Source organism: Choloepus didactylus, chromosome 14 (genome assembly GCF_015220235.1).
Source record: "Choloepus didactylus isolate mChoDid1 chromosome 14, mChoDid1.pri, whole genome shotgun sequence".
NCBI lineage: Eukaryota > Metazoa > Chordata > Mammalia > Pilosa > Megalonychidae > Choloepus > Choloepus didactylus.
The window spans coordinates 97,343,980-97,356,428 of record NC_051320.1 but is presented as its reverse complement, the minus strand read 5'-3'; the positions used below and the strand labels follow the sequence as shown (position 1 = coordinate 97,356,428).

The 12,449-nt window shown below is 63.4% G+C and overlaps 1 protein-coding gene across 1 annotated transcript in view; it reads left to right on the top strand.

Annotated features, from left to right (window-relative positions):
* Positions 1-12,213, top strand: part of LOC119508920 (maestro heat-like repeat family member 5) — a 37,446-nt gene extending 25,233 nt beyond the window's left edge. Inside the window, exons 16-25 of the mRNA XM_037802626.1 lie at positions 527-711; positions 911-1,048; positions 1,182-1,293; positions 1,451-1,594; positions 2,368-2,548; positions 3,550-3,692; positions 5,272-5,394; positions 11,324-11,426; positions 11,656-11,730; positions 12,074-12,213. Coding sequence (XP_037658554.1) covers positions 527-711; positions 911-1,048; positions 1,182-1,293; positions 1,451-1,594; positions 2,368-2,548; positions 3,550-3,692; positions 5,272-5,394; positions 11,324-11,426; positions 11,656-11,730; positions 12,074-12,171 — 1,302 coding nt within the window. The 3' untranslated portion in view covers positions 12,172-12,213. The remainder of the gene's footprint in view (positions 1-526; positions 712-910; positions 1,049-1,181; positions 1,294-1,450; positions 1,595-2,367; positions 2,549-3,549; positions 3,693-5,271; positions 5,395-11,323; positions 11,427-11,655; positions 11,731-12,073) is intronic.
* Positions 12,214-12,449: the final 236 nt, after the last annotated feature.

Here is a 12,449-nt window from a genome sequence, read left to right as displayed (position 1 = left end):
CCGTGGGGGGTCACGCTGGAGTCGGCAGTGGAAACCATGGAAGGATTTGGAGGTGGGGGGGCAAATAGAGCTGCCTTCTGGAAAGGCAACCTGGGCCCGAGGGTGGAGCTGTGGGGGGCACGGGCAGTCCGACGGTGTGCTGCCCACTGGGGACGTGGCAATGGCAGGACTTGTTTGTTTAGGGGAGGGGGCAGAAGGGCCAGGGCACACTGCAGGGTAGGTGGGCACACCCCCAGGGAATTGGGCATGGGGTGGCAAGGTGAGCCACAGAGTGGTGGGCAGATGCCAACAGTTGGGGCCTGGGGCGGGGGTCTGGGAAGCAGAGGTAGGTGTGCACTGGGCCGTGCCTGAGAAGGGAGGTGGAGGCAGGAGGGGCCGAGCGCAGGGCTGGGTGCAGCAGGCCCCCGGGGCAGGTGTGTACCCTGTTGCTGTCGGGGGGCTGGGCAGGACCTGGCAGAGGGGCCGAGCCCCAGGGGTTCTCCCACCCACGGCCTGGCCCGGGAGTGGGCTCCGTGTACCGCCTCAGGCCCTGGGCACCATCTACGAGCTGCTGTACATGAAGGAGTACAAGGCCACCATCCGCTGGGCCTTCGCGGGCATCCTCCTGGGCCTGCTGACGCAGCTGCGGTACCTGTTTGAGCTGGGCCTGGTCAGCGGCATCTCGGAAAAGGAGGGAGACACCCTGGACATGAAGCCCCTCAGCCCCAGCAGGTGCCGGCCCCCTCCTCCCCGAGCCCCCGGGGGGTGGCTAGGAACTGGGGGCTTGCAGTCTGGGCTGGGTCAGGAGCGAGTCCCCAGGGAGGGTCGCTGGAGGGCCTAGGGGAGGGGATGGATGGTCTGGGGTGGAGAGGTGAGCCCCTCACCCTGACCTCCCCCGTCCCCCCATGTCCCCCACCTGGGTGGTCCTCAGGACGTGCCTGGAGGCGCTGAAGGGTCTCTTCTGGACCACCAACTACTGGGAGGTGTTCGGGTACCTCAAGCTGCTGAGGGGCTGGGAGCTCTTTGAGCACCTGGACACTTACACGGAGGGGGTGACCATACTGGCCAGGTGAGTGTGTGGCCCCGTCAGGGCCTGAGGGAGCCCCTCCCTCCCCCACCTGGGTCAGCCACAGGGTGTGGGGGCCAGGCAGGGCCGGGCGGGAGCCCTCAGGGTCCCTGTGCCCGCTTCCTCCACCCGCCAGGGCCATGGCCCATTACAACTGCGAGGTCAAGGCTGTCCTGGGGCAGGCAGTCATCTCCCTGAAGAGCCCCGAGGAGCGGGACAACGTGGTGGCCATCCTCATCATCTCGGCGGTCAGCCCTCCCTGGCCCCCTTCTGTCTGGAAGTGTCTCCCAAGGCCAAACCCCACGCTCTCGGGCTGAGGGACGTGCTGGCTTTCTCGGGCAGCTGGGCTGAGTCCTGGGGCTGGTGGCCGGGGCCCGGGGGGCTCATGGCGCCCACCCCGCTCAGTTTCTCAACAGCCGGGAGCTCATGCAGTACACGTCTCGGAAAACCATGGACAGCTTCCTGAGCCTCAGCCTGAGCAACCCCAACCAGCTGGTGCGGGCCATGAGCCTGGCCGGCCTCAGCAGCACCCTGATGCAGCCGAAGAAGGTGAGGCTGGGGGCTGCGGGGCGGGGTGCCTGCTGCCACCCAGGGAGGCCTCAGAGATGGGAAGAGCCTCCCTCAGGGCGGGAGGACGGGGAGGGCAGGTAAGGCTCGGGGGTGGGAGAGGTAAGCCTGGTGGAAAACTGATGCAGTGCGCAGTGCCAGGGATCGTAGAATTTTTGAGATGGAAGGAGCTCTGAGGCCGGCAACATGGGCCTCCCTTCCAGGGAGGAATCCCTTACCTGACAGCACACCTGAGCACACCTGTCAGGTCCTCCCGTTTCAGCCCCACCTGGCCACGCCGGGTTCAGCCTCACAGGCAAGCTCTGAGAATGGGGAAGTTCTCGCTCCTCCTGCCCCTTGGGTCCCCCAGGACACGGCTGTCCCCTCGTGATGCTGCCAGAGGAGTCTGCTTCTCCCAGATCACCTGCTGTTGTATCAACCTCCCCGTGCTGCGTGGGGGGGAGGCAGGGAGAGGGCCCCAGAGCCGGCCTCAGTCAGGGCTCATTCGCCTGAGCCGCGTTTGGGGATGAGTGGAGGCAGCCCCCACCCTCAGGAAGTTCAGGGTCTGGCGGGAGAGGCAGGGAGCAAAGGACTGTGGGATCGGAGCCGTGACAGCGGGCGGCCGGGGCTGAGCTCAGAGGAGGGGCCTTGCTCCATCAGGGAGAGCTTCCCGGAGGAGGTGATGCCGTGGCGCACTCAGAGAGGGTCAGGAGGGCATTTTCCAGGGTGGGATGGTGTGGGCAGCAGCCAGGAGGAGGGCTGGCTCTCCCCCACAGGTGGTCCTGCTCCGGAACCGGCTGCAGGGGCTGCTGGACAGGTTCCTGATGCCCGAGCCCAAAGACCCCCTGGGCCTGATGGAGATCCTGGGCGACATCCTCCACCGCTTGGGCGCCCGGGGCGTCGGTGCCGTGAGCCTCAGGGTCGCCCAGCGCCTGCTGCAGCTCTTTGAGGACGTGAGTGGGCCTGGGGCGCCCTCCCACCCGCAGCCCCCACAGGCACCTCCCCTGGCGGGCGACCAGCCCCGGGAAGGAAGGTTCTGGCGCCCGAGCCCGGCACGGCCTGCTCACTCTGGCCCTCGCTGTGGGGAAGCATCCAGTGCCGCTGCCCTCCGGGGCTCACATCCACTGCAAAGGCGCGCGCACGCCCCACCGAGGGCCCTGGGGCCGGAGGGTGGGAATGGGGTGAGGGTGCGCCTCTGGGCAGTCACAGGAAAAGGGATTGGGGGCAGCCAGCCCTGGGGCAGGGCGAACCAGGGGTTTGAGTGAATCAGGTGAGTTTTTAAACCCAGGCAGGCAGGGGCAGCGTGGGTAACGGTGGATGGGCCTGCGGGACGGATGGGGCAGTGTGGAGGGACAGGAGACGGACAGGTCAAGGGTGAGCCCCAGGTGGGACGAGGGGGTGACTGAGGATGTGGTTCTGGGGCTGGAGCTGGGGGAGGCCGGTATGGCCCTGTAGGCCCCCTGGGGACCCGGGAGGTGAAGACTGGGGAGCTGGGGCGAGAGGAGAGCGACAGAGCTGACCACCCCCCGGCCCAGCTTCCATGCGCTGCGCCCCATCCTCGCACCTGCCAAGGACCAGGGCCCTGTCACTGTCCCCTCTTCACAGAGGGCAAAGCCGAGGCACACCCGAGGGGGCCTTGCCCGGGGTCCCGCAGCTGGAAAGGCCATGGCCCCAGGGTCTGCGCTCTGACCCCCACCCTAGTCTGCCAGGAAGACATGAGGGGAGGCCGCCGGGGGGGAGCTGCTCAGTTAGAGGGCAGGTCGTGGGCAGGGTCAGAGGGCAGGGTCAACGGGCCCTGAGTCCAGAGGGGGACGCGCACGTCACTTGGCCAGCGGGGGAGGCGGGAGGCGGGTGCGGCTGGAGGGCCCGGGGCCCTGGAGGGGCGTCTGTGTTTGGGCGGAAGGGCCCTGGTGGCCGCTGAGGGACAGGCCCCCGGCCTCCCGCAGGACAGGGAGCAGGTGCAGCCGGAGCCATCCTCTTGTTCGGAGACGTCATCAACAGCGGCGGCAAGAAGCACCGGCAGGCGCTCAAGGACCAGGTGTTCCCGGCGCTGGTGCCGCTGCTGTTCCACCTGGCCGACCGCAGCCCCGCCGTGGCGCAGGTGAGCGGCCCCGGGCCCGGCTGGCAGCCATGAGCAGCAGGGTCTCCCAAGGGGACTTGGCTCTGGCCCGTGGGGTCGGGACGAGGCGTTGCCCAGGGAGGGCTCACAGGCCCGCGGGCGGAGGAGGAGAGGAGGGGACGGAACCGGGCGCTGGCCCCTCTCCCGCCCCCGCTCCCTCCCCTCCCTGCTGGGCCACGCTCAGGCCCTCTGCGTCCTGCCTGCCCGATGCCCCCCGCCCACCACGGGCAGCCCCAGAGCCCCCAGCCCTTTCACAAAAGCCCTCTAGGGTCACGGACCGTGCTCCCTGGACGGCCCCTTCTCCTCACCCCTGCTCACGAGACCCGGCCCGGGTGCCACCTCCTGGGTCACGTCTTCCCAGGCTCCATGCCCTCCCGCAGGCCCGGGCAGCGTCTGCCAGCCCTGGGTGCCCAGAGCCTGTCCCGTCGTCACCTGGGTCCTCTGGCCATTGCCTGTCCCAGTCCGTCTCCCCCCACGGAAACTCAGATCCTTCCCCAAGTTTGGAAGGCGCAGCTGTTCCGTGGCACGTCCCCGCCCCGCCCCCTGCCCCCACCAGGTAGGGCGCCCCAAGCCGACTCCCAGGGCCGGCCCTGCTCCGCCTTGTGCTCCGGCCTGGCTCGGTGTCGCACGCACCCCTCCACCCCTCCTTGAGCTTTCAGGGAGCTACCCCAATTCCCGTTTCTCCCCCTCGATCTGGCTTCTCAGTCCATCCTCCTTTCTGCCCGTGTCCTGGAGCCATCAAGCCTAAGAGCCTCTGTGCCTGTCACCCCTGTCCCCACGGCCTGGGAGACCCTCAGGACTAGAGAGCACCTGTTTCAGGGTCATTTCTGTCGAGCCAGCCCCCAGCCCAGAGCCAGGCCCAGGGCAGCTGCTGAGTGGGTGTGGGCGGCAGAAGTGAATGAAAGAACAAAGGGACGAGTGAATGAATGAGAGACCAGTATAAGACCAGGGATATGACCCAGCGGGAGACTGAGTGGGACAGCTGGTAAGTTTTGAAGCAGGAGAGGGCTGGGGCAACCAGGGGAGGCTGCCTGGAGGAGGCAGGCCTCTGACTGGGCCTCAGGATCTGCAGTCCTGGACTCAGCTGCCCAGAGGCCGAGCTCCACCCAGTGACAGAGGGTGCAGGAAGGCAGGATGGGTCCTGCCTGGGGAGTAGGTAGAGGGTCCTCCTGGGTCAGCTCGAGGCCGCAGCGTTCACAGAACACTGTGAGCAGGATGTTGTGGACACCAGAGAGGAGACGGCCCTTCCCTCCACAGAGCGCTGTCTCGGGGGGACGGGAGTGTGAGCCCCAGCACCAGGCAGGGCTGTCCCCTGCCCCGGCCTCGGCAAGGCCAGGAGAGGCCAGGCCTGGGAGTGGGATTTTCTAAGGGACCCTGAGGCCACAGGGCTGCTGGCTGCTGACGAGGGAGGGGCCCCGGCCTGGGGGAGGGCTGGGTGGGGGTGACCTCCCGCCTCTGTGGGGCCTCCCTGGGTACCAGAGTGAGCACCCTCGGGGCTCCGGGCAGGGAGGACACCACAGGCCCCGGGGGTGACGGGTTGCACCCTGCTTTGCACCCACAGAACACGAAGTTCACCTTCCTGCGCTGTGCCATCTTGCTGAAGTGGGAGTTCCGGAAGGAGCTGTTCAGCAAGCTGACGTGGGGCCAGGGCCTGGGCGCCGAGAACGACATCTTCATCCACATGGTAAGGCCCTTCCAGAAAGGGGCCGGGCGGGTGGGGGGTGGGCGTCCCGGGGGAGCAGGGCCGCCCCCAGGTCCCTGAGGGCCCGGCACCTGGTAAGCACCGACTCCACACTGGCTGTGGGATTTCAGGGATTCAGCCTCCGGGAGGGAAGTTTCCCTCCGTGTTGAAACGCAGATCCCGGGTGTGGACAGTGCAGGACGCTGTCTGTGGGCCTGGGCCACGGAGCTCGGCCTGACAGTCGTACCCTCCCCCCGTCACTGTCCCCCAGGGCCCTCGGGGACACAGAGCCCATTAGAGCCCGAGGGCAGGTGTGGGGGGTCCATCCTGTTCCCCAGAGCCCCGACTCTGCAGACCCTCCTGGCTAGGAGCCTGCGTGGGGCTTGGTGCGGAGTGGGGGGGAGAGGAACAAGGTCTCCACCTCACCCTAACAGCGGGAGAACAGCCTGGGCCTCAGACTCGGCCCGCACGGGGTCCCCTGGCTGAGAACCCTCCCAACCGTGTGGGGACCCCGGGCAGGGCCGAGGCTGGGGCGGCGGGCAGCAGGGAGCACACCCAGCCCCTGGCCCACAGTCCACGTGGGCAATGCCGGAGGACGTGGGGATCCCTGCCGAGGCTGCCCACTGCCCCGGGGGTGTGGGTGCCTACCCAGCCGTCACCCACAGGCCTCTTAGGATCTGTGCCTCCTCCCTGCCCACCCCACCGACCTCCCAGAATCTCTACTCTGGGAGAATCCTTTTCCATTCGCATCCTTTAAACTGCCCATCTTGCTTGCCAGTTCCTGCTTTTGAAGGGTTCAGGCTTGGGGACCCCAAAGGCAGAAAGATTTGCTGTAGTTTCTACCTGTGCCACTTCCTTCCTCCGACATGATGGAGGATGGGGCCGTGACCTGATGGAGTGTAGAAGGAAGGAAACGGGGAAGGAGGAGAAGATGCAAGTGAAAAAGCCCCCTAACATCACCAGCCGTGGGCCCAGCACCTCCGAGGATAGGCGCAGCCAGGGAGAGCTTCCTGGAGGAGGGGGCTGGAGTTCCCAGAAAAGGCAGGGAGGGTGTGTGCAAAGGTGAGGGGAGCAGAGACCTGTGGGATCTGCAATGACCTTTGTACCCTGCTCCAGGCGGAAGGGCCCCTGCACCCACACGCGGCCTTCTGGACCCTCCATCTGATATGGGCTCTCTGTCTCTGGCTTAGAAACGCATGTGAATTCTTGATGTGCCCGCCTTGGATCCCGGCTCCGTTACTGGCATTGCAAGGATCCCCTTGGGTCCATGGCTGTCTCTTTACTGTGTGGGGGGTGTCTGTGTTGATACGGGAGCTTTCCTTGCCTTGGAGCCCGGTGTGTTGCTCCCCTGGGGCCTGTGCTTTGGGGTCTCTTTAAGAAATCCCCCTGCCCTGGGGATGGCCCTGGTCCCAGGAGTGGCCCAGGGGTAGACGGCAAAGGCGGCTCGTGGGGACTGGTTTGGGGGTGCCTGGGGGCCGAGCGCAGCACTGAGCTCCCCGTCCATGGCTGCCGGGGAAGGGAGCCGTGCTGCTGCCTGCGGGCAAGGGCCCTGAAACTCGGGCCTCAGGTCGCCGGGGGTCCCGCCGCAGCCAGGCCCAGTCGGAAGACAGACCCACGCAGCGGATGGAGAGGGAAAGCTCAATATAACGCAGCTAAGCAACTGCAGCGGGGAGTTGGGGTAGCGAGAAACTGGCTGGTAGGAAGTACAGGGACTCTAAGGAAGATGAGAATGCAGATATGTGTGTAACGGAGCAGCAGAAAGGATGGGCAAGGAGGGGCAGCACCGGAAAGGAAAGGACAGGCTGGGGGGAGCCCGTCCCCGGGCTGAGATTCAGACCTCGTTGGAGAGCTCAGCCGGCCAGGGCTCACCAGATGGCAGGGGAGTCGCTGTGATGTGGAACTTGCTGGAAACATGCCCTCTGGGTGCTCTGTGGGGCGGGTCCCGGGGGAGCTGCTGCCCGCTGGGCACTGCCGGAGCTGAGCTTTGAAGAGGCTGCTCCTGCTGCCGGAGCCCATGGGGGTCTTGGGGGTGCCCCGGGGGCAGCTGACACCCAGAGCAGGACGCACGGACCCTTCCCTGCCCTCCACCGCTGTCCACTGACAAAGTCCAGGACCAGCTGGCCGAGGAAAAACAGGGAAAGGCCCGATCCACTGTCCCAGAGCAGGGGAAAGGGTGCCTGAACCTCAGGCTTGTCTGTTTGTGCCGCGTTTCGGGTGATTTTCTAGACCGACCCCCCAGTGCAGTATCTCGGTCCGTGTCGCCTCTGATTGCTGTTCCACACACCTTTTTCACGGCAGTGGCTCTGGCTTTTGTTTTGTTTCTCTTTTGTTCCTTTTTCAAGTGCACCTGCTCTTTCTTCACAGTGTTTTGCTCTTTCCTGTAGACGGGATCATCTGAGGTAGTTTGTCGTCTCTACTGAGGGGTTCGCCCTCCTGATGTTCCGGTGCTCCAACAGTCTGGCCATTGGCTATGTTTTCTGACTCTGGCTCGTAGTGGATTTTCCTGCCTTTGGTTTTTCATTTTGGACGGTGGCTTTATCTGTGTGGCTCTCACAGGTGCCCTCACAGATGCTTCTACCAGGCATCCTGGGGTGATGCCAAGACTGCATTTCCAGGTGAACTTCTTGGCTCCGAGCACCGCATACTGCACAGGTGGGGTAAACCCAAACTCTCGAAACCTTGGGGGCTCTGAGCCGCGGTGGTCGTTCCTCAAGAAGACTTGTTTGGTTGCAGCCGCTAACCCAGCCAGGACAGACAGGCTTTTGGTCCCCCCGTCTGTCCTTGGAGGGGCCTGTCGACCTGGTGCTGGCCTTCAAGGCCCCTGTTTTACACTGGGCTCACTCTGCCTCCTCTGTGGCCCCTGGGCCCGGCACCTGGCCCTCTCTTGTCCACTGAGCTTTAGCGCCCAGGCTGGGGGGCCCAGGACCAACGGCCACCCCGCATCCTCGGGCTCGAGCAGCCCCTCGTCAGCCCACACTCTCACTGCTCGTCTCTGTCCTGCCCGTTTCTGCCTGGGGCGGCCTCCCTTTCACGCCAGCCAGTTCAGCTAAGGGTTAGAAGGAAATCTGTTAATAGGTTCTTAAATCTTTAAAGTATTTATTTTTGCATGTCAAGGCATATACACTATCATTTGTATTTTATTTAATACCCAATTTATTAACCTCGTTAATTTATTAAACAGCCCACACTCTTAAACATTAGACAGTTGACATTATCTCCAGACATTCCCCCATTGGGAGGATAACTGAGGAATTAAACCTTGCGGATTTAGCAAGGTAAATTTCCATGAACATTTACATGTTGATTACAGACTTAATGAAATGCTTCTGGATGTTTAATTAAAATCGTAAGTTTAAATATCAGATTCTCCGAAATGTTTCAAAACACTGTGAATAAGAGAAGACGTGCTGTGCGGCCCGTGAAACTGACCAGTGCACTTTCCGAGGATGTTTGAGCACATGGCTTTGGGGCCTTATGTTCTTGCTCCTTTCCTTCTGTCTCCTCGTTCCTCCCGGTTTCTCAGAGAGCTCCCCGTTTTCACGCCTTCCTAGGTGTGGCTAAGTGTTACCAGACCCAAGGGAAGCAGCTGCTGTCTGAGGCTGGCCGGGCCCCCTGACGTTTGGGACACGGAGCCTGGGCAGGAAGTCCCACCCGCCAGGGCGCACAGCTCTGGAGCCCCCCAGCGTGTAAATTCTGGGTTTTAAGTCAGTCCTTTCCTAGAAACCTTATATCCTTTAAGTTCCATGGCTCGTAGTTGTTCCTCTTGCCCTGTCATTCCAACCCAGTGGCCCCATCTCTAAGTAATGCAAACGCTCCTTCTGTCCAGTTTGTTGTAATAATTGTGGGGTGCCCTGTTGACCCATCTCTCAGCCAGGGCTGGGCAGAAACAGGCACCTGCCGCTGTGGCTGCCCCCCCAGCCCCCTCCTCACCCCGGGCTGCCGGGCCACTCAAGCGCCCGCCTGAGCTCTTCCCTGCTTCCACCGACGGGAGCAAATCCACGTCAGTACCCCTGTTGTAAAAACACGCCCAGAAGAAGCAAAGCGCCTTGTTTAAACGCTTCCCTTCTTATTAAAACCAACGTAAAATGTATCAGCATACGGTTTCCATTTTTTTTTGATGTAGCCGCCTTTCTGCTTCCTTTATCTTAACTCTTCTCTCATGAGGCTCCTTGTGACTCTGTGGCCTGGTCGCTTGCGCTCGCTCCAGGGACCCATCGTCCTCACTTTGAGCACCGTCACGGTGTGCTGGGCCAGGCTGGGCCAGGGCTGCCCCTCACTTAGATGCCTTCTGCTTTGAGCAGCCTCTGAGCACCAGGGAGCAGCGGCGTCAGGCTGTCCCAGAGCCTTCCCACGTGGCACCGGCCAGCCTTGGGGGTCCTCATGTCCTTGAGAGGAAAAGGGCACGGGAGAGCGGCGCAGGGGCACTGGGACGGCACGTGCAGCTTGGCTGTGACCAGGGGTGACCAGGGGTGACCTGGGGTGGCGGCAGGTGGGAAAAGGGAGGTGTGCCAGTTTGAAAGTATATGTCCCCAGAAAAAGCCAAGTTCTTTGATGCAGTCTTGTGGGGCAGATGTTTTATTGCTGATTAGATTGGAATCCTTTGACTGTTTCCATGGAGACATGACCCACCCAACTGTAGGTGATAACTCTGATTGGATAATTTCCATGGAGGTGTGGCCCCACCCGTTCAGCATGGGCCTTGATTAGTTTACTAGGGCACTATATACGCTCAGATAGAAGGAGCGAGCTTGCTACAGCCAAGAGGGACACTCTGAAGAATGCACAGAAGCTGAGACAAGAGGAGCTGCTGATGAGAGACAGTTTGAAGACGGCCTTTGAAAGCAGACTCTTGCTCCAGAGAAGCTAAGAGAGAACAAACACCCCAATAGCAACCAAGAGTGACATTTTGAAGAGGAGCTGCGGCCTAGAGAGGAACGTCCTGTGACAAAGCCATTTTGAAACCATTTTGAAAACAGAACTTGGAGCAGACATCAGCCACATGCCTTCCCAGCTAACAGAGGTTTTCCGGACAGCATTGGCCATCCTCCAGTGAAGGTACCCGATTGCTGATGTGTTACCTTGGACACTTTATGGCCTTAAGACTGTAACTGTGTAACCAAATAAACCCCCTTTTATAAAAGCCAATCCATTTCTGGTGTTTTGTATTCTGGCAGCTTTAGCAAACTAGAACAGGCGGCGATGGGCAGATTTCCCACGTGTGGCTTGGTTCTCGGCTGAGGTGCCCTTCCGGGTGGAGGGTGAATTTAGAGCAGCGTGCTGGGGTTCACACAGAGCGAGGGGTTGTCCTGGGCCTTGGGTGGTGTGTGGCTGGGATGGGACGTCCAGGCCGTGATGGGAAGGATGGGGCTGGGTATGGGGGCTTGGGCCACAGTGCAGCCCCAAGGAGCCCGGCTGGGGGGAGCCCAGAGGGAAGGTGGCTGTGAGAGGGGCCCGTGGTAAAGGGTGAGGGGCTGGCTGTAGGGTCCCCACAACCCAGAGGCCTTCAAGGGAAGTGAGGGCCATGGTGGACGGGAACCCGCTCATCCAGGCCCTTGGTGGTGCAGGCAGCAGGACGCCCGTCTGAGCCTGCTCCCCCAACCGAGAGCCTGTGGTGGGCACCGGCCCCTGAGAAGCTCCCCCTTCTCTCCACCTCCCTGCCCTGCCCTGCCCGCTGCGCTTGGCTTTGCCTCAGGGCCCCAGGTGGCCCCTGACCCCGCCTGGCTCCCCCTCTCAGAAACGGCTGCCGCGGGCCCATCCGCAGAGCACACCCCAGGGGAAGGCGCCACGCAGGCCCCCTCCCCAGGCCCTGGCAGCTGCGCCCGGGCTCCCCACGGCCTCCGCCAGGGCCAGGCCTGCCCCAGCGCCCTGCCCAGGCCCCAGCCCGCTCACCCGGGGCCAGTCCCCGATGGCTGTGGCGTCTCGGCCCCCACAGGTGGAGAGCAACTTTGGCAGCTACCACCAGTTCCTGATGCAGGCCTTCCTGTACCTGAGGAGCCCGCACAAGAACCTCAAGCTGGTGGCCATGAAGTTCATCGGTGGGTGCTGCCCCCACCCCTGCCCCCGGCCCAGCCCCTCCCCTGGACCCCAGCCTGTTCTGGGGGGGAGCTGCCCCCAGGGCTCAGGGGCTCTGGGTCCCCCGGGGACAGGACTGTTCCCCCCGCCGGCACTGGTTTCTTCCCATGTGGGTGCGGGGTACCCGGCAGCCGTGGCCTCGAGGGAGCAGGTGGCCCCGGGGACCCCAGCCACCGCCTCTCCCCACCACAGGGGGGCTGCTGCAGGACTACTTCAGTGATCTGTGCTTCTACCTGAAGAAGGGCGACGTGAGGGTCCTCCGGAAACGTGAGCCGCGCCCCGGGGAATGGCCCCCTTACGGCCCCTGGCGATGCTCCCCTCAACCGGCCTCTCCCGGGCGGGGGACACACTCTCCTGCAGACCTGGGGTCCAGGACCAAGCTCTGCGTCCACCTCGTCCACAGCCTGGGACCCCTTGGGCAGGGCCATGTCCCCCAGCACACCCTCGGAGTGCAGCTCCTGGGACAGGGCTGGGCCCCCAACACCAGACGGGGGCTCCCAGGATGGGGCTGTGCCCCCCAACGCAACCGGGACCTTCCTTGGATGCGTGGTAGCTGCCCCCTTCCCCCTGCAGCGGGCCGGGCAGTCAGACCCTGGGGTCTCTGCCGCAGACTTAGAGACCCTCAAGCAGGGCCAGGACTCCAGGAGCTGCAAATTCTACCTGGACTTCCTGGAGGACATCATGGAGCTGTACCAGTACGTGACCTGAGCCCGGGCGCGGACCCCTCGCCTCGCCCCATTGCTGTTGGTGTTGAACTGTTCTTTCTTATTAAATGTCGACAGTTTCCTGTGGCCTCTCCGGGCTCCCCCGTGCCTCCCGCCCACCCACCCGTCCCCCCAGCCTCAGCTGTCAGCGGCCTGGGATCCGGGAGGCCCTTCACCCTCGCCCTCGCCCTCGGGTCCATGGAAGCTTCCACTGGGATGTTTCCTTAGGCTGGCACGAGCCAAAGGAGCCCCTGCCCTGCTGCCATCCTGCCACCTGCCTCC